The sequence below is a fragment of the Sphaerulina musiva genome (genome assembly GCF_000320565.1).
Source record: "Sphaerulina musiva SO2202 unplaced genomic scaffold SEPMUscaffold_8, whole genome shotgun sequence".
Classification (NCBI taxonomy): domain Eukaryota; kingdom Fungi; phylum Ascomycota; class Dothideomycetes; order Mycosphaerellales; family Mycosphaerellaceae; genus Sphaerulina; species Sphaerulina musiva.
Window position 1 is genome coordinate 944,118 of NW_016017390.1, and position 24,642 is coordinate 968,759.

Here is a 24,642-nt window from a genome sequence, read left to right on the forward strand (position 1 = left end):
GGGGGGGGGGGGTGAGAAAACCAAAGTAACCACAAAAGCCTCGAGACAGAAAGAAGTTCCTCTCTGTGTAGCTTCGAGGATGGATGGATGGATGGATAGATGGACAAACAGATGATGACGACTGTGGGTAGATAGGTAGGTAGAAAGGGAATTTCTCCCCCCTCTCTCCTCAATAGAAGGCTTCGTTCTCGAATGCCTCTCATGACCTCGTCCCCTTTTTGAGATGCTCATCGCCCCGACATGCGCATATCAAGACCCGACCCGTGAATATTCAAGTCATCGCCTTCGCTTCGCACCTAATTCGTACCCAGTCTCCAATCACAACGACTCCTCAATCACGTCTCCTCCAGCTGCTCCCAAAATCCCTATTGACAGGTGGCCCTTGCGGCTGCTCTCTCTGTTGACGTCTCGGTGAATCCTGTCCTCCCTCGCGCTGCTGGAAGCCATCCCTTTGTTGGAATCCTCCGCGGCTTTGGTAACCGCCTTCGCGTTGCTGGAACCTGTCGGCCTGTCCAAAATTACCGGCAGGTCGTTCTCTCGCGAAGCTGATCTTGTAAATACCACCGTTAGGCGTCGGTTGACCATTCATAGCCTCGACACCGCGCTGAGCCTCTTCCTGGCGATCGAAAGTCGCGAAACAATAGTGGTGGTTTCCGGATTCTGTCTGTTTCGACTCGTGGGGCGTGATGAGCTTGCTGATCTCGTTGATCTGTAGTCCGGCAAAGAGTTCTCGGATCTGGTGATCCAGCTCTTCCTGAGTGGCAATCTGAGGCAATCCCGAGATGAAAACCTTGGAAGTCTCGACTTGCTGCGATTTCCAAGGTTCTCGCTCTCCAGTGGTAGGACCTCTCTTGCCTTTGGCGTGACTAACACGGTAGATGTCGCCGTGGGGAGTGGGCCTGCCGTTGAGGTTTCTGACTGCCTCGACAGCTTGCGCAGGTGTGGCAACTTCGACGAAGCAGAATGAAGAGTTCTGGTCCGGGAGGGCCGATTGAGGCGTAATCAGCTTGCTGACCGATGTTACTTCGTATCCTTCAAAGAGGCTTTTCATTTCAGCGTTGATGGTTTCCTGGTCCGAAGCATGCAGACTGCCAACATAGACTCGTTTCGGGTCTTCAGCAGGGGCATTCCACTGCGGTTGAGCATCCTCCCGCTTCCATCGATTGTTTGGGTAGGAGTTCTCATTGCCATCGGTCGCCCGTGGTCCCCAGCCTCGCGCAGTCCTTTCGGCGGTTGGATTAGGTTTGCGGTCAGTCTTGGGGTTAATTCTCAATGCTCGGCCTTGCAGATTGATGCCTTGCAGCGAGTTCATAGCATTGGTAGCATCTTCCTGGGTCTTGAACTCGACAAAGCAGTAGCTTGGATTGCGGCCAGTCTCCGGATCGATCGATATGTCAACTTTGTTACTGGAAACACGATGAGATTTGGAACAGGTCGATCCGAGAGAGTTTGGGCTTCTTTCTGTACATACATGTCGACATGGTTCTCGGCGAAGAGTTTTTCGATATCTTCCCGTTGGGCGACGTAGGGCAGATTGCCAACGTAGAGCCGAGGACTCTCGTAAGACATGCTGATGAGGGATACGATCGGCGATGTTGTCGTCTCTGTGATTGATGTTGTGAATGCAGGAAGATCGCGTCAACAATGCAGGTACACGCGGAATGGGCGCGGGCGAATTCACGCCAAGACCAATTTGAGTGGGTGGGAGGGAACCGAATTGAGCGGTTTCAGGTCAGTTTCGTCTCACCCACCACAACGACCTGGAGCCACCAGCTTCAGACGTCCCTTCAGGTTGTCGTTCTTCCAAAAGCAGACATCCAGACAACAACAACAACGACAGCAACAACAACAGCGGCAAATGAACGTTCCACGGGTACATGTCAAATTCGTAATGGTCGTATCAAACAATGCTGCATAACTCATGGGTATCGCATCAGACGTCCTCCGTAACTAGTGCTTGGCTCAACGTTCCTCGCAATAACATGCTCTCTCCGTGTTCACTTCCACCATGTGTTCCTCTGTTCTGGTTCTGGAATTCGACTTCTAGGGTATGCGCCGTCGGGCCACTGTGGAGGCTGCGAATCTGTGCAGAGCCATACCAGGCTATATCTGGCTTCTGACATCCCGTCTGTCCTCTTCTGTTACCTGACTGTTCCACAGGTCTCCATATAGCGGGCTGGTCTCAGAACTCTCCCCGAACCTGATTTGCTCTCTCTCTCCCTCTCTCTCGCTTCCTCTAAGAGAGCAAGCTGCTTGACATGACCCAGCTTGTCCGGTGGGTGCAGATCTTCGTCCCGGATAGAATTCTCAGCGCTGCTTCAAGATTTCTTTCCATGATCGTCAGCATGTATCCTCCTCTAATACAGTCCGGTATCGGTTTGCGGCGAAATCGAGTTGAACAGAAAGAGGCTTTGCGCACCTGTCAAGAACTCCTCGAAGCTCAACGTGATGTATCCGTCTCGATCAGAATCGTACTTCTTGAAGACGTCGGTCATTCTCTTCAAACTGATGCAAGCTTGCACGAATAGGTCAAAGGACAGCACCTTCTCCCTCTCTTGCTCATCGCCTCTACCTCTGCTTCGCGTTCGAGCAAAAGTGCTAAAGAGAAGTTGCACGAATTGGGGAGAAAGTCTGTACCCGAAGGCGACCAACGCATCCTCAAATTCGCGGAGGGAGATGTTGCCTGATCGATCCACATCGAAACGATCGAAAAGGTTACGCCACGCAGCCAAGAAACCCCAGAGGCCGCAAAACTCGTCAAAGTTGATGGATCCACTTCTGTCCGTATCGAACATACGAATCATCATCTTCACTGTGTGCCCGTCGAATGCAGTGTAGTCCCCGTTAACCAACGCCCGCGACAGCTCGGCCTCTGAGAGCTGCCCAGTTCTGTTTCTGTCCACCTGCAGGAACAAGGGCCATAATGCATCTCGATCGTTCCCGTCTCGCGGCGGAGCAACTGTTGGCGGCCTTTGGTGCTCTGGAATGGGCGGTCGATTATGATAGCCTTGCGGTGGTGGTCCGTGACCATAGTTCGCCGCGGGTGGGGGAGACGCTACACCATACGCAGTTGAACTGCTTCGTGGCGGAGGCGCTTGTCCATACCCCTGTTGTTGATATTGCTGCGATTGTCCTCCATAACCAGCTTGCTGTCCTCCATTGCCGTAACGCGGAGATTGCGATCGCTGGTTTGATTGCTGATTGTACGAATCGTGACGCGGCGCGCTCCCCCTCCCGTCGTTGTATCCTTGATTTGGAGGTGGTGCGGGGTTGGAAGAGCCATATGCGCCGGGTGGTTGAGGATCTCTATAGCCTCCCGAAGGGGTGCTCTGCCTGCCATAGGAATCCTGCTGAGGCCTCAGGTTCTGCGGCTGCGACGGTGGAGGCGGCGTGGGCTTGTTGTAGTTCGGGTTGGAGGCAGCATGATCTCGTCGCGGCAGAGCTGGTGCGCCGTTGTGCAACATTTGCGCAGCTTGCTCGGGTTCAGCGTGCCTGTTGAAATGAACGTGCTTGGTCAGTTCAGAGTCTCGTCGTGATCGGTGCATGGAGCTGGAGATGGAGATGGGTAGCTCGAGATAATCGACGAGCGACACGGAAATGCGGACGAGGACTTACGCAGGCAAGGCATCCGGGTTGTAGCCGCGATTGTACGCCATCTCACCTGAGGAAGGTTGACGAGGCGTTCGGTGATATTCTAGAAGAACAGTGCGGGTCGGAGTGAGTAGACGATATGTTCCTCGTTGAGTCGTGTCGCGCGCGCGTAGAACTTCCGCTGCTGCTGCTGAGGGGAACGATGGAAGGGTCAGGAATTTTAGGGCGTATTTCTACGTCAGACCTCGAGTTTGTCTGCTAGTACGGCTGTTAAATTCTCGAAATAGCAACTGATTTGCCACCAGGCTGGGCTAGGGCTGGGCGAACAAGCTGACAAGGCAGACGAAGACGAAGACGGAAGATGGAGAAGACGAAGATGAAGAAGACGAAGACGAAGACGAAGGTCACGAAGCCGAAGAAAGGCGAAGGCCAGAATAACAAGACCTGTAGCTGAGGCTGAGCTGGACTGCCCTGTGGAGGTAGGAGGTACTATACTGTACAGCACATACAGGTAGAAACTAGAGTGGGTAGTACTAGGGGGTACTGTCCCTACGATAAAAGATACTATATGCCAGTACAGCCATATGGATCATGCGATCACAGATCATGGGAACTGGCGGCTACAACCCGCGTGACCACGCGCCACCACCGAGCACTCGGAGGAAGAAGGCTGAGCTGACAGCTGTACCTGCGTGCTGCGCGACATCAACGCTGGCGGCCATGTTTCATCTGCTCGGAGGCTCCGCTTCCAACTCCGCCTCCATCTCACGCTTCCAACCAGGATAGGCTTGTCTCGCCTCAGCTGCGTAGGGGACCAATCGTCAAACATCTTCATCATCCGAGTCTTCTTCGTCAGAATCATCGTCGAAATCCGGGAGGAATTCCTCTCCAAAATCGGCACCAACCATATCATCTTCATCCGAGCTTTCATCTTCGTAGTCCTCTCGTCCGGCCCTATCCGCATCTCTAATCCTCTCCAGCTGTTTCTCCTCATGGTCTGTGTCAAACAAATAATCTGGGGGATCGAATACCAACTTCTCCTTCCACTGTCTCCTAATACGATGTCGCCGCAACTCCTGCAGATTTTTCCTCTTCATAGCCCACCAAGAGTCCATCACATCGATAATTGCACTCATACCTCTAGCAGAAGAATAGTAAGAAGAAATCATATCGTGGACGCCTGCCAGAATCTCTTTCTCTTGCGATAAATCTCGCTTCTCAAGCTCGGCATACTCGATACAGAACGCGTGGAGCATGGGTTCCCATTCGAAGCTGATTTCTCGCTTGCTGACGTCGTATTGCAATCCGGGCAACTCGCTGTCGAGAGAAGCTCCATGTATCGTTATGACGTGGGGTGTCATGCTCGGTTCTCCGCCGTAGCCACCATCGACGCCAGAGTCGCCAGTAGTGGTACTGCGCCACTCCTCCTCCTCCTCCTCCTCGTCCTCGTCCTCGTCCTCCTCCGCAACACCGATGTAATCATCAATATTCCTACTCCACGTCTCATATATTTTCTCGTCCAAACGCTTGGCCCGATCAGACTCTTTGTCCTCATCTCCATCACCATCCTCACCCTCATCTTCCCAAGGCATCCTCCTCCGCCCACTACCCAGTATCAGCCCAGCACGAGGACTCCTGTCCACTTCTTTGAAAACCACTCTCGATTCATCATTGGCATCCAAACGATCAAAACCCATTTCCACAGTAGCGGTGTGGAACATATAATCCCATTCGGATTCATCCCATTCGCAGTGGAAACGGATTCGAGTTTGCTGCTGTTGCTTTTGCTTTTGCTTTTGCTGCTGCTGCTGCGGCTGCTGCTGCTGTGGGCTGCATCGTAAAAACACTTCGAGGTACGTCTGAGCAATGTTGGCGCGCCATGCGTGGTTGACTTGTCTGGCTTGGAGCCAGAGCTGGGGCCATTGGAGCTGGGAGGTTACATGATTCCCGTCGTCGTTTGTAGGTGATTGTCGGGAGAGACAGGCGAAGCGGAAGATTCTTTGCCAGAGTTCGGGTGGGAGGTGGGGGCTCATTGTGGTGCGATGGAAGGATATCGAATGGTCAACACCTACCTTGTGATTCTGGTATTATTACAGGAAGGTATAGGTAAGGTACCTGTACTGTTTAGAAAATTGTACAGAGCACCTACGCGCAAATATGGAGTGAGCCAATGATGGGACGATAAGTGACGAGGCAACAGCCGGCCATGCTACTGATGTCACATAAAGTAGTGGTATTCTAGATTCTGGTGTCATAACTTCTTCTGATCAACCTCATGTATGCTGCTCGGGATGCCCGTCCGGGTTCGTTCCTAGTAGACTAGTACTGCCCGTCCAAGGTCAAAGTGCCAGTCTTGGTGATCATATACTCTGCAATTGCGACGTCCTGTTGTATGCGAAATTAGCACATGGATCAAATATGGTATTACCACTGATAGGAAAAAGAGTACGACTCACTTTGCCGCTCTCCTTGCCATAGCCGGACTCCTTGATGCCTCCGAACGGCGACTCCGCTGCTGATGCATTTCCAGTATTCATGCCAATCATACCAGCCTCAAGGTTCTCCAGCAGCCGCCAAGTGCGGTCAACGTTCTTGGTGAAGAAGTAGCTGGCAAGACCCATACTGGTATCATTGGCCTTGCGGACAGCTTCCTCCTCGGTATCGAACTCGAAAAGGGCCATAACTGGAGCGAATGTCTCCTCCTGCGCAATTTGCATGCCATCCTTCGCGCCCGTGATGATGGTCGGCTCGAAGAAGTATCCATCATATCCCGAGGTACCCTGGAGCTTCTTGCCGCCCAAGATGACCTTCCCGCCTTGCTTTGTGGCATCTTCCACCTGGGCCAAAGCCTTGTCAAGACTGCGCTCAGTCGTGACTGGACCCATGGTCGTCTTGGAGTCGGCACCGTGGCCAAGTACAAGCTCTTTAGTCTTTCGGGCGAGGATATCGGAGAACTTTTCGTACACGCCTTTCTGTACGTAGACGCGGTTGGCGGTGATGCATGCTTGACCAGCATGGCGCCATTTCAAAGCCATAAGCTCTAAGGGACAAATTAGCCTACTACGACCAGAGAAGATGACGCGAGGGGAAACATACGTGTGGCAGCGGCTTCGAGATCTGCATCGTCGAAGACAAGGAAGGGGCAGTTGCCGCCGAGCTCCAGTGTGCACTTCTTCAAGCCATCGGAGCAGATCTTGGCAACGAGCTTGCCAACTCTGGTGCTGCCAGTGAAGGTGACCTTCTTCACCAGAGGGTGCCGGCAAAGAGCTTCGCTAAGCGCTGGAGTTGTGTCCAGACTGGTTTGTAGGACAGAAAAGACACCCTTGGGGAAGCCTGCCTTCTCAGCCAGGTATGCCAACGCCGCGACGGAAAAGGGCGTCTCTGGAGATGGCTTGACAATCATGGTGCAACCAGCTGCCAAAGCGGCACCGGCTTTGCGCAAGATCATGGCAATGGGGAAGTTCCACGGCACAAGGGCCACTGCCACACCGATAGGCTGCTTTACCGTGAACACACGCCTGTTTGGCGCTGCTGGTGTTTGAACAGTGCCTTGGACTCTTTCCGCCTCGCCTGCAAACCACCAGGTGAAACCCAGAGCATAGTCCAGCTCGCCCTGCGACTCGAACAGTGGCTTACCAGTCTCATGGGTCACGATTTGTGCCAGATCGTCTCGGTTCTCGCGAATCAGCTGGTCCCACTTCAACAGACATTGTGCTCGGATCCTCGGGTTGACTTTCTTGTATTCCTGGAATGCCTCGTGCGCTGCCGTGACAGCCGCGTCGACGTCTTCGGGGCCACAGTCTGGGGCAGTGGCCCACACCTTGCCATTGCCAGGATCTACAGTTGTCAGTAGGGACGACATTTCAGGCGTGGCAGATTGATCGTACGCACCATAGACGTCGAATCGCTTGCCAGATTTCGCTTCTACCCAGCTGCCGGCGGACAGTGCTTGATCTCGGAACAGCTCTGGGTTGTTCAGCTATAGAGATCGTCAGTCCAAGTCTCCCATTGTCACTTCTTGGGCGTGAGAAAGAGATCAATCATGCCTTGAAGGGGAGGTTTGACGCCATGATGGGTATAGACGTGGGAGAATACCGCTATCGTATGCGATACGGGCTCTTCGGCTGCTGTGGTGGCGACGAGTAGTATATGTCCGGTAGATGCAGGAAAGGTCGTGGTATACGTAAAGCACAATCGTGTTTTGTACATGTACATGTACAGGTAGATATCCATGATGTGTGTAGTCTGGCGCGGGGTTTGTCCATTGCAATTCACGGCCCGGTGGCGCGCCTACTACATCATCTATGCTTGCCCACCTCGGCCGCTGTCTCCGACTTCGCGTCTCCGGGAGCGTTTGCTAGAGAGTTTGTCAGCGAAGGGTAAAGTAACCTTCCGGGAATAAGGAATAAAGGAAACAAAAAAAGAGAACCAGCAGTCTGGGTCTTGGGGCAAAAGACCTCTATGAGGTTCCCCGCACTACTTACGAAACCCTGGAGACAGCAAGACGGCGACAGTCTCCAAATGGTTGCCTCCTACCTCCCCTCCGCGGCTCCGGGAGTCTGTTCTTCTTGGCATAAATCCATTACTTACATGTACCTTATTAGGTGGTTAGAAAAATTGAAATCTGCACTCAATAGGTACATCACCTTATGCAAGCAGTCCTGACTACCTCCTAAGGATTACGGACATCGCCACAACGAATATTCCGCAATAGCAAACCACTCATCCTCAAATTCTTTCATGAGCCTATTAGCCCAACCCTCCGTCCTCCAGCAACTTGCAGTACTCCCAGTACTCTGGATACCAACCGGCTTGCTCCCAATCAATAATGCCTACGATTTTAGTTGGCGAACCGGGTATCGTCGTCGAAAGGATAATCTTGCCCAAGGTAAGGTCGCCGTGTGTGAAGAAGACGTTCCCGTGGTCGGGCAATAAATCGCGATATACTCCTTCGACCCCCGTCACATTTGTCGTGGACTGTTGGCGAGTGGCTGCTACAAAGATCCAGTCGATGAAGTCGCGGATAGATACGAAAGGGCCCCGTTCGTAGTCGAGTTTGAAGAACCTGTCTTGAACTGTTCCACCGCTGACAGAGCCTAGCTAGAAGTAAGCATATGGCGGAGAAACGACTTTTTCGTTTGCTAAGAGCACATACCGATTAACGACTTGGCAGAATTCCCAGTTATCCGTTGTAGGGCCGCGATTATGCAACTGAGTTCTGCCGAGATTGTCTCTTTGTCGGTTGTAAATCATCACAATTATTCTCTTGTCCAGGAAAAGCATCAACATACATATGAGATTTCAGGATTTGGCATCAACATCCAGCAGGAAGGAATCTCCGGTACTGGTAATGGCGACCAGACGGAAGGGAGTTTGCGAAATGGACTTACATCTGGCGAAGAGTGCTCGAGTTCTTTTCTGGGGAGAATGAAAGGTCTTCAATGAGCAGAGCGGCGAGGGCGACCAGGAAATTGTCTTCTTACACACTGCTGGCTCCGATGGCGACAATACCATAGCGTGGTGAATAATGGGCGCATGAGAAAGAAGTGTCGCATGACTGCTTTCGATCTTCCGGTGAGTAAGATACCTACAGAGGTAGCTTAGCATAACGGCGCGGTTCGAGTCGAGTTCTGCACCTGCTGTGCATTCTGGATGTTGTTGTTGTTGTTGTTGTTGTTGTTGACCATCTACTATGTACTCCAGGCCCACAAACGTTCCTCCCCCTACGAAGGTTATCATCCTGGCAGCCACACCAACACCGAAGACTCCTACATCGGTTGCATCGCGGCTCTCGTCAAGAAACTCCGCTTGAACAAACCTATCATCTGTGGTGCACCCATGGCCGGCCAAATCTGTCTCGTGTGTGCGATCCGCTATAAGGAAGTAGGCTGCGTCGGCACTATTCCCTTGCAAGGCTCCGACCATCTGGACATGGAACGCAGCTGGCACGATCGTAGTCCCCACGTCAACCAGTCCTTGTACAATCAATCCCGAGTGGATCTACGGCATCATGTCGCCCACCGCACCGCTCAACAATCGTAAACTCATCTGGCACTTGTAATCTGCTCAGGCCTACGGTATCTTCCATGGAGATCTGGACTTTTATCTTGGTGGCTGGGATGACCGTTCCAAGATGAAAGATATCGATACCAAGGCGTGTCCCGTGTATATATGTTGACTGGAGAGTATGATTGGTCGAACACACCCGCGATGTCGCAGCCTACTTGTGGCTAAATTCCAGGTGAAAAGCTGGATCAAGCAATGTCAGGTTTAGGCCGTTTCCCTGCGGTACGTCTGAGTCTGACCTGTCTCGTATACAGTGCCGTAGTGACGTTGAATGATCTGTCCTGCAGAAGACTGAAAATCCCAAAGTCTTTGTTGGGTATCTTCTCCAGGCTATCGACCATATTCCAAAAGAACAACTCGTGCTTAGATCCGTGCATTCAGCCGCGAGTTCTCAGAAGTAGGTACCTGTAGATTACATGTACATACCCGCGGCGTGCAATCAAATGTTGGAATGATTGGTCTTCACAGCGATGCAATTGCCCTGTACTTTTGTCTGTACATGCAGCATCCGATTCCACAAGACACTTTATCATCAGACAAGAGATTCAGCTAGCAGCGTCTCTCGTTGGGCTCATCAATGCGTTGCTTTCCGCGACCTCCACCGGCTCACGCTGCGCTATGTCTGCCCCGTGTGAAAGTGTGCCATCGTTTTGCCCAGCGAGCATGCTGCCCACACTCCGTCAATTGTCCACTGGTGGGTTCGGGGCTTTCGTGTCGCACCAGCGAGCCGGGCGCAGGCGGAATATATAGTGGTTGAGCGTCAATGATTTCAATGGGCACAGGAGGTGGTCCAGGCCCACGTTCGGTGATGTCTATGCAGTTGAAGTAATCACCTCTTTCGAAAGCTTTATCTTCCTGGATGGTACTGTGCCTGTCCGAATGGTTGTCCAGATGCGGGTCTATACGCTCGATTTCCCGCAACTCTGCCGACCAAGGTGTCAGAATGGCGGCATCTCGACTGAACAGATGTGGTGGGAAGCCAATGTTAGTTTCCTTTCCGTGTTTGCTGGCCATTTCCATTGCTTCCGGCTGACGATCTGCCCAGCTGACCGAGGAGCCGATCTTGCTTTTCCTTCCGGTAGCAGCACTTCCTTTCTCCGTCGAATTCCCGGTCTGATCTTGGTCCCTTGACTCTGGTTTGGGACCAGACACCTTGGAACCCCTCGAATAAAAGGACCTCGTCGCAAGCGGTGCCAGCATCGGCGCATTCACCGCAATAATCCCAGCTATAGTTTCTCGCACTCCCCATCGGTTGATCGTGAGCGCGTTCGGGTTGCCTTGAAGCGACATGACGATCCGAACAATGGCGGCTGTGATGATAAAGATGCCAGAAGATAACAAGCACGCCAGAGTGATCTTCTTGCGCAACGGCACGCGTAGCTTCCAGAGCATAGGAATTGGCACAGCCAAGAGCGCGGCATCAGTGATGACATTGAGTATGGTGCACACGTAGAAGTTCTGGATGCGGAGCGTACAGCGCAGAGGCGGCTTGGGCGTGACTTGCCAATGCATTCGAATTGGATAGCAGCTGAAAGTGATGGTAAAGAACATGGCCAGATACGTGGCCACGCAACACAGCACGAGTGCTTTCACAAACTTCTCCCGAGTGAGACCGAATGACAATCTGCTGAAGAAGAACAGCATGCACCCTTTGAGGGCCCAGATCAGCGTGACATAGGTGTACCACGCGAGCAGCTGCATCTTGGATCCCAGCTCGACATTCTTGATTTGCGAGCGTGTGAGTCTGTTCACATCGTCCTCGGAGAAGTCGAGGTTGCTTCCCTTGTGATAGGTAATGGTAACCTGGCACGAATCTCGTCAGTGTTGGACCCAAATTGGCGGCACTCAGTCGCTCACAGTGACAGCGTCGGCAACGTAACAAGCCAGCACCACGAGCGACATGTAGTCGTCTCCTGCAAATTGGCGGATTCCCACAGTACGGATACGGACGGCAAATCGAGCCATAAGGACAGCCACGCCGACGCCAAAAAGAGCCCATACCTCTTTCATGTAGCTGGGATCGTGATGCACCTGCGTGCTGCTGCTGCTCATTCTTGTCCCACGCGATGCCAACGCGCTCCACTGCTCAGGTTTGACCGTTCAATCACCCAAAGCAGAAGGAAGCATAAGAGTCCATCGTCTACCTTACCTACCCAAGTACACTGTGCAGGAGGCCGTCAGGCATCAGGCACGATGCTGCTTACCTTGTTCTGGTCTAAGGTAGTGAAGAACGATCGCCTGGGGCTCGGCCTGGTGCGCTTACTCGTGGTGCCCCAGATCGTCCATCTCCAGCGTGGCAGACTGGCAGTAACGCGTCTATCACACTGGCACTTCTTCGGCGAGAGACACCCCGGGGGGGCATCAATGGTCAGCCCTGACGAACCCAGGCAGATGTTCCCGATCGGGACAACATGATCTTACATGACAGCGCCCAGCGCTTAACGGCAACGGATGATCATTGCACAGAGAGACTCACAGACTCACACAGAGTGAAGCAGCGGAAGCTTGCGATGGCCCCTGTCATGGATACATACATGTCTGGTGTCTCTGGTGGCACGTATACCTACGGCCAGATCATGCTGTGCTTCCTGGGCGTCGGGTGTGAGCACTCTCAGTCAGTCAGCATGGAGGATTGCAGGCCTGTCAATTGGCCTGCTGGTGGACAACATCAGTTGCGAGCGATCGTTGCCATGATTGGCGATGATGATGACGGGAATGGAGAGCGGCAGTTGCATGACATTTGCATGCTACAGAGTACTGTGATTTTACTCTTCCTCACCGCCCGTCGCGCGGAGGCCGAGCAGTAGATGATGTTACATAACAAATGGTAGGGACGAGCACAAGCGACGGGATGCTGGCAGTGGTGGCAAACATGGGGAAAATGGGAAAATGGGAAAAGTGGTGGTGGTGATAGGAGGTAGAGGCAAAGGGGTCTTGGCATCGCACCAACGCTGACTAGAGGGGAGGTAGGAGGTATGATGTAGGTCCGTACCTAAGAATAACGATAGTGGTGGCAGCCTGAGGCAGGGACAGGGCGGGAACCCCGTTGCCATCGCAATCATCGCGTCGCGTCGCGTCGCCTCTTCCCGTCCATCAGCCTCAAACCTTTCGGAAGTCCGACGGCCAGCGAAAGCAATTCGAGTCCGGCCACCACCGCAGCGAGCCGTGTTCCTGCCGAAGAGAAACAAGATGTATAGGATTCCGGTACTGTACCGCCTTGATTTGTGTGGTATAGCGGCAGAGTCCAATTCCGTGCGGGATCGTCTGTTAATATCGAAGCTGGAGTGGCTGGTAACGTCCAGCCGCCCACTCCAACCACCACCAGCACAAGCCTCTTGAAAGGCATCACCACCCCAGGTCCCCAACTAGGGTATATCATATCATGGCTGGTCCGACAGGCCTCGTGCCGCAATCGCTCCGTATACGCCTGCTCGAACCACCCTATCACCGCTGCAGAACAACCCTCGAACCAACATGTCTCGCTACGACTACTACCAATCCCACGATGAGCCAAGCGACTCCCTAGCAAGCCCGTCTGACAACCACGAACCACGTCATCCGCGCAGACCTCGACCGGCGGTCATTAAACACTCATCGTACGACAGCGAGCCCAGATCTCAGCACGATCGTCGAGAATCGCGTCGAATACACCATGGAGATCGGCGGGAACGGAGGAAGCAACCGCGCGATCCAGAACGAGAGCGACGCAGACAAGAACGCGCTGCTCGAGACCCAGAGTATGCTGCGAGACGGAACCAAAGGCGGGCGGAGAGACGCGCCGAGAGGCGTGCTTCATTGCCGGTCCAGGATGCGCAGCGCAGACAGGGCCCGCTCGCCATCGATCGCGTGAAGGATGTCGATGTCGAAAGCCATGATGATGGTCAACCTGAGGGCTCCGAATCCCCGGAAGGTACTGCCATTGATGCGCCTTTGCCACAAGTTGAGCTTGCTGCACCTCGAGAGCATGCTCCGAAATGTCCAGACTGCCAGGAGCGGAACGCATCGCCCGGGCGCTACAGAAATCGCCCCTCCCAGCGCGAATCGAGGAGACGCTCGGCCCAGTATCAATCCTCACCACGAGCTGATTTCGACGAGGATCTGGAGAGCTTGTCGAACGATGACGAGAAGCAGCGGCCTTATTCGAGTTCCACTTCGACTTTCAGTGAGCTACAATGGTACAAACGAGGCACGATACAGAACGGCCGCCACTATTATCGTGATGACCACCGACGGCGGTGCTGTGGCTTCGGCCGGAGATGTATCTGCATCAGCACCATCGTAGCCGTGGTCCTTCTCGTCGTCATTATTGCAGTCGCAGTCGCAGTCTCCCAGAAAGGCAAGTTTACGTATCACGTATCAGTAGCGCAGGTGAACGAAACTGCAGCTTTCACCAGTGGTGCTGCAACGCGCAATAGTGTGAATGATACCAAGGACGGCGTCGGCGCGGGAGTCGATGTTTACACACTCCACCAGGGCAACGCGACCAAGTTTCTCGCCGACGTACCCGTTTCGGCCTGGGTCTCGTTTGAGGACATGTGGAGCAACAATCTTGAAACTATTCAAAACTCCTGCGGCATTCTCAACTATGGCGACAACGACTCCCCAGAAGAGATAGCGAACATCTACAACGCGATACAAGATCGCGCCACTGCATCTTTGGTCGACCACCGACTCATCCTTGCCTTCATTATCCAAGAATCCAAAGGCTGTGTTCGTGTTCCTCACACCACATCCTCTGGCGATGTGAAAAACACTGGCCTGATGCAGGCGCATCATGGCCACGAATACACCCCGAAGCACAGCGCGAAGAGTATCCTGGCTATGGTGCAAGATGGGACGCAAGGGACGAAGAAAGGCAACGGCTTAGTGCAAGAATTGAACGCGTACTATGGCAATCCGTATGCTGCAGCGAGAGCGTACAATAGTGGTTATATCCCTGGTAACGGGGAGTTGACTGAAGCCGCTGGCGCTACGAAATGCTATGTCAGTGATATTGCAAATCGCTTGACGGGCTGGGTGAAGGCGGAGAGCAGTTGTTCGGAATAATCACCTCAAGCTCGGATGTGTACCTTAATAATACTTGCCTTTGGTACATTTAATTTTCCTCGTTCCTTACTCACTTGGCGCTCAGCAATGTCCAGATGTGGCTCCACGCTCGTGCAAAATACCGTCGTTAAATGAAATTGTCAACGAGTCTCACGATGCGAGCGCAATCACAGAACGCCCAGCGCTGGAGAAGATGGCACAATGGCACGTCGGTAGTCAATGCTTGATACGTGGTCCATAACACTATCTGCAACCCCATTAAGAAGCTCCTCTCTCCTCCTGCTCCTCCTCTTCCTCACAGATCCTTCGCTAAGCGAGATACCGGAGGCACATAGACGTGTCGAGCATAGAAAATGTAGTAGACAGTGGCCACCACACCCACCCCTCCGTACACGCATGACGCCCAATTCATCGTCTCTAGCATCGGATTGTTATACAACGGAAAAAAGGCAAAAATGTACGCCAGCATGATGTAGATTAACCCGACCACGTTTGTAAACCAGCCGAGGGGAACGCCGAGATCAAATCTTCGTGGCAGAAGCTCTTCTCCGCGGACTCGTTTGATGAAAATACAACCCATGGACGTCAAGTATGAAGTGAGCAGCGCCACAACTCCCAGGGACAAGATGGCGTTAAAAGCCACGATACTGCCCAGATTGATGAGGGATAGCAAGGCCGTGGACACAAAGCAGAAGACGACGGCATTGAGCGGGATATCCCAACCCGGTTGCACATAGCTCAAGACTTTGGCAAAAGGCAGACCTTGGTCGCGCGCAAAGGCAAAAATCTGTCTGGATCCCGTCGCGAGATTCCCAATCGCCGAGCACAGCGTGAGAGTGGTGATGATGCACGTCATGACCGTCGCTCCTGCTCGCGATTGCGTCGCGTTGTAAAAAGTTCCGATGAAGGCGAAATTGTATTGTGGCAACAGCGCGGCATCGATGGGACCAATACAGTACACGAATGTAATGGCCATGACGAGTCCCGTGAGTCCGTTGAGGACCAGCGTGGAGATCATGGCGAGAGGAATGGTGAGAGAGGCATCTCTGACTTCTTCGGACATGTGGACGGCAGAATCAGGGCCAATGAGAGCATAAATGGGTCCTGTGAGAGCAACCAGCGTAGCCACGCCCATGCTCGGCCATTCCGCAGTCTGTGTAAACTCCGTCCAAACCGCAGAATTGGATTGTCTCGGCGCAAAAACCCAGAGCGGAATCAAAATGGCAAAGAATCCACAGATGAGAATTATGAGCATCAGACCCTCCAGTAAGGGCAGTTTGCGCGCAAATACCGTGTTGAAGAGCACTGCGACGCTCGCTGCGGCAATTGTCAAGAGGACTCCGTGCCATCGCTGCGGTACGTATGTTGAGTCGTTGAGGATGATGAGGCCTTGTACTTGCGTCGCGACGGTGAAGCATTGTCCTGCGATTCCGGCTTGCCAACCTAGAACGCAGAACCAACCGACGATGTAGCTGAGGAGTTTTTGGAAAGATTTCGGAGCGAATTCTGAGACCCTAGATTTATTTGAGCATTTGAGCATACGCACACACATACGGATGTGTATATATCAGGTATACAACATCATCATCACATACCAATGATACTAAATTTCCACATATTAGCCTTTTCTTTTCACTTTTATCAGCAAGTTCATATGAAGAAGAAGAAAAAAATCAATAGAAAAAAAAGGAACAGAGACAAGAGACACAAGGAGAAAAAAAAGAATAAAAAACAGAAAGAATAAAAAAAAACAAAACTCTCACCTGCCCACCCGAAGTCGGTGCCATCGAAGCCATCTCGGCCATACAAAAAATGGCACATCCAAACCCCACCAACGTGACCAAATACATCCAAATCATAGCAGGCAGTCCCCCATTGGGAAGGACATAACTCGCAGAAGACAAGACCGAAGCCCATGTCATCATCAGAGTGGCCGCGAAGCCGAAAATGGGGATAAAGGAGAAGTTTCGTCGGAATTCCTGTTTGATGGAGGGGAAGAAAAAGGGAAGAAGATGTTATTAGTTGGGTTACTCTCTCTCTCTCTCTCTCTCTCTCTCTCTTTTCTCTTTCTTTCTTCTCTTTCTTGGGGTGTGGTGGTGTTGTTGTTATACATACTTGTGCTTTTCCCATGCGATGCATATCCCTTCGATCATCCACTGTGCCCTTTTTTTCGGGCGGCAAATCTGTCAGAGTGAGAGTTTCATCTACGGCGACGATGTATGAGGCATCTTCTTCTTTGCCTATGGCGAAGGGTTTTCGTTGTGCCATGGTTGGGTTTGGTTTTGTTTGTTTTGAAGGGTGGTGGAAGACGAAGAAGAAGATGATGATGACGGGAGAAGAAGAAGACGGTATGAGTGAGAGCGAGGACTTTCACAGCCTTGTTTGGTTGGCACAACTTGTTCAAGATCTTTTTCTTCTTTCTCATTCACTTTGCTTGTCCAGGGTTCCGTGTCAGGCCTTTTAGTGTGGTGTACTCATATTGCTGCTGTGTCCGAGTAGATTCAAGTCGGTTAGCAAACATACATACACACACTCTCTCCCTCATCCTCCACCTCCACCACCACCACCTCGTCTGGAACGGAACCCTGCCTTTACATATCAGGATTGTACTACCGTATATAGCTTGGTACTGTCACTACTGTGGTGTGGGGGGTTCAGAGACTACGTTGTTTTCTTAGCGGACAACGTATACAGTCAGGGGTTACATCCGAGAAGGACACGAACCTTTAGGAACGTTCAAGCTACCGGGCGTACCGCACAAAGAAGCAAAAGGAGTTTAACACATGACCAAAAGGAGAGCTCTGTTACTACTGTATACCGGGTCAGGTAGGTAGGTACTGTAGTACATAGCAAAGTACAAACAAGGGGATCCCCGCCAATTAAAATACCAAGCGTTGTAGGGTGTGGGATCACAATCACCACTTCCCCAATTCCATTAACAATTTACCGGTATTTTCATTAAGAAGTATCAATTCACTCACCACATTCCTCTCTCTCTCTCTCTCTCACCCGTCTCTCCGTCATCACCTCTTTCTTGGACACTGCGCACCTCGCCAGCACCACCATCCTGCCCTTATGCGTCGTACATGTCCCGCCGCCAGGTCGCTCCCAGTGCATCATGGGCGACGATGCGGATTTGCGGTACATCAGCTGTCACCAGGACCTGAACTGAACTTCCCTGGATGGCTGCTGAGACAGTGAATGAACGTCCTGCTAGCGCCATCCCAACTGCTACAGTATCTGCCTATTAGGCTATTACCCACGTCCAGGCTAGCGTACCTCGATATGTATCACAATCGAATCCATCGATGATCACAATTGATGGCCTATACGCTACGCTTCGGCAGAATGTCGCTGTGCTGGGGGAAATCATCATGGGGGAGAAGCATCATGGGGGAATTACCATGGGTTCGCAGGTGTCCAAGCTGTCCAAGCACGAACTAGAAAAAACCCCATCATGGATACTACGCCGCTAGCAAGACGTGTGGAATTTGTCCCACCAGGATAATAGGCAAAGAGCCCTTCTCAGTCGTCACGGATGGGCGACATTGCCACTCGGGGATCGACATGTGCTCCATTAGCATTTGAAAACGGCATTTCCCCTGTGCCTGTTCTACCAGAGGCACAGCACCTTGGCCATGAACGACAAGTCGAACTAGTCGAATGCTTGCGTCCTTCAAAAGTACTATTGTACTCCCGCGGCTCCTGCGAGGAAAAAAAAAATGTTATCTATGTAGTAGTGGACAAGGCAGCAAGCTACCTCGAAGAGCGAGCATTCCAACAATCTCGACTTTCCTGTGCTGCTATGTGAGAGTCCAAGACTTCCAGAGGAAAAAAAACGAGCCGCGCGGACGTCGTCCATCCTCCATCCTCCATGCGAGCACTGGAGCTGGAGCTGGAGCTGAAGTAACACAGCTAGTCCTGCGGAAAAGTGGTATAGCTGTCGTCGCCATGTCGGCCCCAGAGCTGCCAGTCCTGCCCGATATGAATTCTGGTCCTAGGAATTTCATCACGACCGAGCAAGATCATGGTGGAATTGCATTGACCATATGTACGCTCATGGCAACCTGGGTCGTGCTCTGCTTCGGTGTGCGTATCTACATGCGAGCCACGGTTAGCGGACCCTTTGGCATCGACGACATCATATTCACTGCCGCTACGGTATGTCTTGCAATGTCTTTCTCTTATCCTTTTTCTCTTTTTTCTTCTTTTGTCTCTCACAGCGAATCTGCCCAAATTGGGAAGATAGGGGAAAGCTGACTGCTGACAACGTGGTGTCGAAAAAATAGCTCTTCGGTATCTTTCACGCCATCGTATCCTCTACCGCAATCATCTCCTTTGGTATGGGCAAATCGTTGGTTCTGTTGACGGGCTCACAGATCATACACGCACAGAAGGTGAGAAGAGAGAAAGAGAGAGAGAGAGACTCAGTCAGCCTGCACGAAGCAATCAAAATCACAATCGGCTCGGGGAACACTGATATATATATGTTGGCATAGGCTGTGTATGCGGCAGATCTCATCTACTTCATCGTCAACGCCTTGACCAAGTGTACCGTGGCCCTGCTCCTCGCACGGATCGTCTTCGTCCGAAGGCGCGTCTACGCCTGCTACGGAGTCGTCGTCCTCGCATTCCTGTGGGGAGTGATATCCTTGATCGTCGGAGGCTTCCAATGCAGCGAGCATCCCGGATGGAAAATTGTGGGCGAACGATGCGACAACTTCCTCCTCTCGTGGCGCGTCGTGACAGCCTTCGACGTGCTCATCGAAGTATTCATCTTTGCCATTCCCGTCTGGGTAGTCTGGGATCTCCACTCCAACATCAAGAAAAAAATGACCGTGATCGCCGTCTTCGCATTCCGGCTGCCTGTTATCGCTGCTGCAATTCTGCAAATCCACTATCTCAGCTACGCTATCGAATCGGGCGACCCGTTGCTGCATGGAGTCTCTGCTTTCATCTGTCGCAATGTTGAACTGCACTGGGGATTGATCTCCGCCACCATCCCCACCCTGAAGCCCTTCATGGCTGCATTCAACACGAATCTCGGCACGTACACCTCGAGGGGATTCGACAGTTACGGCCACAACAGCAGTGGACGTTCCTATGTGCTACAGTCCATCGAGAGGAAAGGTGGTGGTAGTGGTAATGGCAGTGGTAATGGTAGTGGTGGTGAGAGGGGTAATGATAACGAGGGAAACAAAACAGCAGCAGCAACAGCAGGAGAAGAAATTCTTCTTCTTCCTCTGCCAGGAGAACTTCAGAACAACAACAGCACCACCAATCATAACAATCTCTCACCAACAACACCACCACCACCACAATCACCACGACCACCGCACTGGGGAAAAAATGTCGTACGCGTCAAATCCTCCTCCTCTTCCTCCTCTTCCTCCTCTCCTCGTCGGTTTTCATCGTCAGCGGGAAGCGATCAAAGGATGATGATGATGATTCGCCAAACACACACGTGCGAGGTTCATGTGGAAGAAGCAGAGCCGCAGAGCAGAGCAAGAGCAGGATCAGGATCAGCGGAGCAGGAGGAGGAGGAGATTCGTGCTGTGTTTTAGATGGATAGATGTATCAAGGGGGTATATATAGATATTCTCTCAATGAAATGGATAAAGCACGCACACACAGACACAGGCTTGAGTTCTCAAGGACAACAGCATACATACATGTACATGCCAGGTCTTTTGAAACCGATGATGATGATGATGATGATGATGATGATGGCCATCAACTCCATTTGCACACAATATAGTATAGACGGCGTAAGGAGCCTCTCTTTCATTATCGATTCGTATCGTTATTACAAAAATTCCTTTGAATTTTCTTCTGCTTATTCCTCCTCCCTTCGTCATCATCATGCAACACGTCAGAGAATGCTTTCATTGCTCTCGAATCAAGTCGTCACTGGTCGAACTCGCCAAAACTCACACTCACACAAACACATGGACGTCTCTGGCGCCCCCGTTTGGTTTTTCGCTCTTTGTCTGCACACCGCTGGCTGAAAAAAACATACAAACCCAAAACCAAGACAGAGACAGAGTGAAGCACGTTTTTTTGGACCATCTATCGTCCAAGCGTGCTTCCAATACTGCTCGGAGTCCAGCTGCTCGCCTTGCTACTCATCCAGCTGCCTGTGCTCGACATCCAACTCGGCATGCTGACTTTGCTGGTCCAACTTCCCCCTGACCGTACAGACTTGCTCGTACTGCTACCACTTTTGTTCGACCATTTGAGCTTGCCGTCCGCAATCGAGTGCACACCACTGATGATCAAGAAGGCCGTCGATCCAAGGGCTCGAAACAACGCGAGACATGCCACGGACCACAAGATGAACTTCAGGTAGTAGTTTTGTCCCACATCGGTGTTGCTGTAAATCTCCGTGATCGCCATCGCAAGAACGGCATTGCACGCCATCCAGATAATGACCACATATGTTCTCACGGCCCGATAGTAGTCCTCTTGCATTTGACTCTCGGAGATCCCCGGCGTGGGGACTTCCACTCTGTCTCTCAAATTCCGGAGTGCTTCATCATATCCGGAATCAATATCCAGTTGCTCCGATGGCATCTCCAGCTCGACTGTGCCATTCTTGTTGGCAGTCGCAACACCCAGATCTTTCTTCAGCACGTTGTCTCCCTTCGTGCCCCACGTCACGTCGTGTGCATTGCAGAAAGCGTAGACTTGTAGTGTGGCAATGTACGATGGTAAAAGGGCGAAATATTGTGCCGAGGACGTGAACATGTGCCATGGGTCCATGTACATGAAGCTCATGAAGAAGTAGAGTCCCACCGTAGATAGCGTGCTGACGACGAGATTGGTGAAGACATTGTTTCCAAATCCAATTTCCGAACCATTCGTGAGCTGACGAACAACAATGTAGATCGCGGCAAAGGTATTGTATACCATGATGATGGAGAAGATGATCAGGGAGGCCATGAACATCTTCACCGCACCCTGCGGTCGGTTGCCCATCGAGAGAATGAATTGCACCATGATGGTCAAGACACAGATGTATCTCAGCACAATGAAGATGAAGTTGCCAATGCCGTGGCCAAAGGGGTCCACTTTCTTGTCCGCGAGCGATCCGGCAATGAAGTAGAAGGTCAGGTAGAAGTTTCCCAGAGAGAAGAAGGTGAAGAGCAGCTGCACGAACTGATATATAAATTCCACGTGCAGCAGAATTTTCCTGGTGATGGTGTGGTCTGTCTTCCAGATCTGCTTGAAGTGCAGCAACGAGTACACAGCTGCGAAGAAAGCTCCGTTCAGCCATCGACGACGTTGTGAGATGAACTCGGGCACTGCATCGGGAACATCGGTTTCTCCTGTCGCCTTGCGAACGTACTTGAGGACCCATCTGTCGTTACGCTTTGCAACCAGCTCCCAACAAAGGATGCGATCTTCGGCAAGATACATGTTGGCTGTGAATACGTCTGCATCCTGTCCATGCAGTGTCTCACCCTTGAAGTATTGACTGAGCGGACCATGCCCCGTCTCGTCATTTTGGAGCGCATGATAGCGGTACGCACTCAAAGCTCCAGGCAGGACTGTAATGTAACCAAACACGGATTCGAGGGGCTTGTCCAATATGTTGGACATCTTGTACTCGAAGTTTTGCGAGGCAACCAACGGGTTGATGAGAGCCTTGAGGTACCGGCCCTTTGCAGCCTTGATTTCGCCAGCTGCACCAGCCACATTGGAGTCACGGTCGAAGGCTTTCCATAAGTGGTAGAGGGAGTCGTCGCCTGGTCTGGTGCCGACGTCGAGCAAGATGCACACGTTGGGGTTGAGTGCACGTCCAAAAGCATTGAAGAACCATCGATGACTATTGAGCTTCTTCGAATTCTTCTCCTTCAGGCAGAAGATGACCTGACAGGGCACAATACCTTTCTCAGCACCTTTGAACTTCAGGTCTGAATCCAGGGAGACTTGTGTTGTGTACTCGTACACATGCGCAGTGACTTCGCGCTGATTGACCAAATTTTTTGCAATGCCCGACTGGTAGCAGCCCATCGCCGCCAGCGCATCAAGCGTTCGGGGATGCACCTTTGAGCGACCATCCGAGATGATGCAGACAACGATCTTTTGCCAACCATCTTTCCCCCATGTTCTCGACTTCGCACGACTGCAGAAGTGTGACAGATTGCGCATGACACCGTGCATCGTTCGCGTGAAGTCGATCTCGTTTTCATTGTACATGGTGATACAGATCAAGAGCTCTGTCTCTCGGGACGTGGATCCGATGTTCTGGCGCAGCTTGTAACCTCGATCCACAAAGTCATTCGGGTCACAGGTCACAGCAGTGTACCGCATGTGCGTGAATTCGACGTCGTCGCGCCTGGGGAGAAATGAGTACAGGATGGTCGGGATCTTGCACTCCAGGATCAGTTCGCCATTGATCAGTTTGACTTCCTTCCTGGTCATCTGTGCTGGGCGAGCTCCCCGTCTTCGATGCACGCCGTCAGGAGCAGGACCACATAGATCGTCCTCTGGATCCTTGTTGTCGAATTCCTTGTCATCTGTCACAGTCGACTCTGACTGAAAAGTGTTCCGCGAAACCGGTCGAGGGCGCTGCAAGTCACCGTCACCAGCAGCCGGGCCAAAGGGATCCGCAGTATCATCATCATCATCGATTGGTATGGCCGTTATGCCTGGCTCTTGCGGCTCCTCCATACTGATCATTGAAGGCGGTCTTCCGCCAGCAAAGAGCGGTTGTGGTGGAAGAGGCCTCCTAGGCGATCCTCCGTAGGCCGACGATGGCGTTCCAGGCCGCGGCACACCATTGATGTCTGCTGGCTCGTATGGTACGTTCGATGCCGGCGGTCTTGGGTACTCTCGACTTCCTCTCGGAGTGAAAGCCTTTGTAGGACTGTCTGATTGTCTCGAACTGGAGGGTCGATAGGGATCGTAGGCATCCACTGGTGGCGCCATATCGGGCGCACTATCGAGCACAGATGGTTGTCTCGAGAGTCTTGAGAAAGAAGGTTGTGTGCCTAATGTGGAGGTCGGGGCATATGATCGCGTGGGACTCGGTGGCCGGTAGCTTCTTGTCGGACTGTCGGGCCTGCTGCTGTAAAGATTGTATGAGCCAATGTCTTCCTCTTCTGGTTGCTGGTCGTCCACATCGTGCCGCTGGTGCTGATTGAAGCGCACTTTGTATCGCTTTGTGCGGGGAGGTGCTGCTGATGAGGATGTTGCGGATGAACGAGCAGCGCTTGACTGGGACAAGTCACTCTCGACCTCACGCAACAGGGAATTGAGCTCTTCGCCTGGAGGAGCTTGCGATCTGGCATAATGCGAGTGCGTGGTGGCGGAGGGGAGTGGGGCATCTTGGCTACTGTTGTCCGCTCTCTGGTGGTTGCGACTGTTCAATCGATCTTGAGCTCGCAGAAACAAATCATGGGGCGAGGCTCTGTTGTTGTTGTTGTTGCTGTGGTGGTTGGCGGCCTCTCGCGAAGGTGATACTGACGCTGCATGTGCACTCTCTTCGGGGCTCGTGAGGAGTCGCATTGTGGATGCATTGGTGGGCGTGTCGAAGTCATCGTCGTAGCCGGGCGGCGGTTCATAGGCGTGCGGCCTATTCGGAGCCGCCATGAAATGGGATGCTGGCGGGCGGGCTGTGGGAGTGAGCGATGGGAATGGAGACGATGATGATCTTCACCTGAGGGCGAATGCTGAGCGGAGACAGTACTAAGGGTATCTGCCAGTACTGCTAGGAAGTAGCGAGTGGTGGTGAGCAAGGTCGAAGTGGAAGGAGTGATAATGTCACTCGCAACTGCCTCCGGAGGTACGAGAGATGCCATGGGCGCGTGTGGTGTTGTGTGTCTGTCGTGCCTTGCAACCGCATTGTAAACATTGCCAAGCAGTCAACGGTCGGTGTCCCGGGCCGACCCGAACAGCTTTCTCACCGGCCATGCGGTGCCCGCTCATTTGGGC

The 24,642-nt window shown here is 52.4% G+C and overlaps 12 protein-coding genes across 12 annotated transcripts; 4 read left to right on the plus strand and 8 right to left on the minus strand.

Moving 5' to 3' along the window:
- Positions 1–20: 20 nt before the first annotated feature.
- Positions 21–1,612, minus strand: SEPMUDRAFT_165288 (RRM_1-domain-containing protein). The gene is made up of 2 exons (XM_016908164.1): positions 1,472–1,612; positions 21–1,406 (listed from the first exon to the last, which is right to left on the minus strand). Exons 1-2 carry the CDS (start codon positions 1,567–1,569, stop codon positions 332–334), a joined length of 1,173 nt encoding a protein of 390 aa, XP_016758759.1. The 5' UTR covers positions 1,570–1,612; the 3' UTR covers positions 21–331.
- A 262-nt stretch (positions 1,613–1,874) lies between these two features.
- SEPMUDRAFT_150677 (EF-hand) lies at positions 1,875–3,739 on the minus strand. The gene is made up of 3 exons (XM_016906328.1): positions 3,616–3,739; positions 2,420–3,492; positions 1,875–2,327 (listed from the first exon to the last, which is right to left on the minus strand). The coding sequence occupies exons 1-3, from the start codon at positions 3,654–3,656 to the stop codon at positions 2,308–2,310; spliced, it is 1,134 nt and encodes a 377-aa protein (XP_016758760.1). The 5' UTR covers positions 3,657–3,739; the 3' UTR covers positions 1,875–2,307.
- A 213-nt stretch (positions 3,740–3,952) lies between these two features.
- Positions 3,953–4,377, plus strand: SEPMUDRAFT_119174 (uncharacterized protein; the record flags this gene model as incomplete). The annotated part of the gene is made up of 2 exons (XM_016901483.1): positions 3,953–4,037; positions 4,172–4,377. 2 exons carry the CDS (start codon positions 3,953–3,955, stop codon positions 4,375–4,377), a joined length of 291 nt encoding a protein of 96 aa, XP_016758761.1.
- On the minus strand, positions 4,369–5,794 carry SEPMUDRAFT_150679 (uncharacterized protein). The gene has a single exon (XM_016906329.1). It carries the CDS (start codon positions 5,622–5,624, stop codon positions 4,413–4,415), a length of 1,212 nt encoding a protein of 403 aa, XP_016758762.1. The 5' UTR covers positions 5,625–5,794; the 3' UTR covers positions 4,369–4,412.
- On the minus strand, positions 5,770–8,195 carry SEPMUDRAFT_150680 (aldehyde dehydrogenase). Its single transcript, XM_016906330.1, has 5 exons — positions 7,638–8,195; positions 7,483–7,570; positions 6,688–7,428; positions 6,048–6,631; positions 5,770–5,976 (listed from the first exon to the last, which is right to left on the minus strand). The coding sequence occupies exons 1-5, from the start codon at positions 7,659–7,661 to the stop codon at positions 5,911–5,913; spliced, it is 1,503 nt and encodes a 500-aa protein (XP_016758763.1). The 5' UTR covers positions 7,662–8,195; the 3' UTR covers positions 5,770–5,910.
- Positions 8,196–8,340: 145 nt separating this feature from the next.
- On the minus strand, positions 8,341–9,679 carry SEPMUDRAFT_109922 (uncharacterized protein; the record flags this gene model as incomplete). The annotated part of the gene is made up of 6 exons (XM_016900815.1): positions 8,341–8,687; positions 8,747–8,822; positions 8,982–9,009; positions 9,075–9,159; positions 9,183–9,591; positions 9,668–9,679. The coding sequence occupies 6 exons, from the start codon at positions 9,677–9,679 to the stop codon at positions 8,341–8,343; spliced, it is 957 nt and encodes a 318-aa protein (XP_016758764.1).
- Positions 9,680–10,824: 1,145 nt separating this feature from the next.
- On the minus strand, positions 10,825–11,709 carry SEPMUDRAFT_49929 (uncharacterized protein; the record flags this gene model as incomplete). Its single annotated transcript, XM_016909141.1, has 2 exons — positions 10,825–11,460; positions 11,515–11,709. Coding segments are annotated over 2 exons (831 nt in total), but the record flags the coding sequence as incomplete, so codon positions are not given.
- A 359-nt stretch (positions 11,710–12,068) lies between these two features.
- Positions 12,069–12,464, plus strand: SEPMUDRAFT_109924 (uncharacterized protein; the record flags this gene model as incomplete). The annotated part of the gene is made up of 1 exon (XM_016900816.1): positions 12,069–12,464. The coding sequence occupies one exon, from the start codon at positions 12,069–12,071 to the stop codon at positions 12,462–12,464; it is 396 nt and encodes a 131-aa protein (XP_016758766.1).
- Positions 12,465–14,145: 1,681 nt separating this feature from the next.
- On the plus strand, positions 14,146–14,703 carry SEPMUDRAFT_48900 (uncharacterized protein; the record flags this gene model as incomplete). The annotated part of the gene is made up of 1 exon (XM_016909086.1): positions 14,146–14,703. A coding segment is annotated over one exon (558 nt), but the record flags the coding sequence as incomplete, so codon positions are not given.
- A 295-nt stretch (positions 14,704–14,998) lies between these two features.
- On the minus strand, positions 14,999–16,971 carry SEPMUDRAFT_119181 (GABA-specific permease; the record flags this gene model as incomplete). Its single annotated transcript, XM_016901484.1, has 4 exons — positions 14,999–16,217; positions 16,299–16,306; positions 16,467–16,682; positions 16,819–16,971. 4 exons carry the CDS (start codon positions 16,969–16,971, stop codon positions 14,999–15,001), a joined length of 1,596 nt encoding a protein of 531 aa, XP_016758768.1.
- A 1,716-nt stretch (positions 16,972–18,687) lies between these two features.
- On the plus strand, positions 18,688–19,751 carry SEPMUDRAFT_48440 (uncharacterized protein; the record flags this gene model as incomplete). The annotated part of the gene is made up of 3 exons (XM_016909066.1): positions 18,688–18,864; positions 18,993–19,100; positions 19,203–19,751. Coding segments are annotated over 3 exons (834 nt in total), but the record flags the coding sequence as incomplete, so codon positions are not given.
- A 727-nt stretch (positions 19,752–20,478) lies between these two features.
- Positions 20,479–24,362, minus strand: SEPMUDRAFT_150681 (glycosyltransferase family 2 protein). Its single transcript, XM_016906331.1, has one exon. The coding sequence runs from the start codon at positions 24,298–24,300 to the stop codon at positions 20,773–20,775; it is 3,528 nt and encodes a 1,175-aa protein (XP_016758770.1). The 5' UTR covers positions 24,301–24,362; the 3' UTR covers positions 20,479–20,772.
- Between the last annotated feature and the right edge of the window lie 280 nt (positions 24,363–24,642).

Coding starts and splice junctions, on each gene's coding strand:
- SEPMUDRAFT_165288 (XM_016908164.1), bottom strand. CDS start 1,569: ATGTCTTACGAGAGTCCTCGGCTCTACGTTGGCAATCTGCCCTACGTC. Junction 1,407..1,471: donor GCCGAGAACCATGTCGACAT/GTATGTACAGAA, acceptor TCGTGTTTCCAG/TAACAAAGTTGACATATCGA.
- SEPMUDRAFT_150677 (XM_016906328.1), bottom strand. CDS start 3,656: ATGGCGTACAATCGCGGCTACAACCCGGATGCCTTGCCTGC. Junction 3,493..3,615: donor AACCCGGATGCCTTGCCTGC/GTAAGTCCTCGT, acceptor TCATTTCAACAG/GCACGCTGAACCCGAGCAAG. Junction 2,328..2,419: donor CTTCGAGGAGTTCTTGACAG/GTGCGCAAAGCC, acceptor GATCATGGAAAG/AAATCTTGAAGCAGCGCTGA.
- SEPMUDRAFT_150679 (XM_016906329.1), bottom strand. CDS start 5,624: ATGAGCCCCCACCTCCCACCCGAACTCTGGCAAAGAATCTTCCGCTTC.
- SEPMUDRAFT_150680 (XM_016906330.1), bottom strand. CDS start 7,661: ATGGCGTCAAACCTCCCCTTCAAG. Junction 7,429..7,482: donor CAAGCGATTCGACGTCTATG/GTGCGTACGATC, acceptor TGACAACTGTAG/ATCCTGGCAATGGCAAGGTG. Junction 6,632..6,687: donor TCTCGAAGCCGCTGCCACAC/GTATGTTTCCCC, acceptor TTTGTCCCTTAG/AGCTTATGGCTTTGAAATGG.
- SEPMUDRAFT_150681 (XM_016906331.1), bottom strand. CDS start 24,300: ATGGCGGCTCCGAATAGGCCGCACGCCTATGAACCGCCGCCCGGCTAC.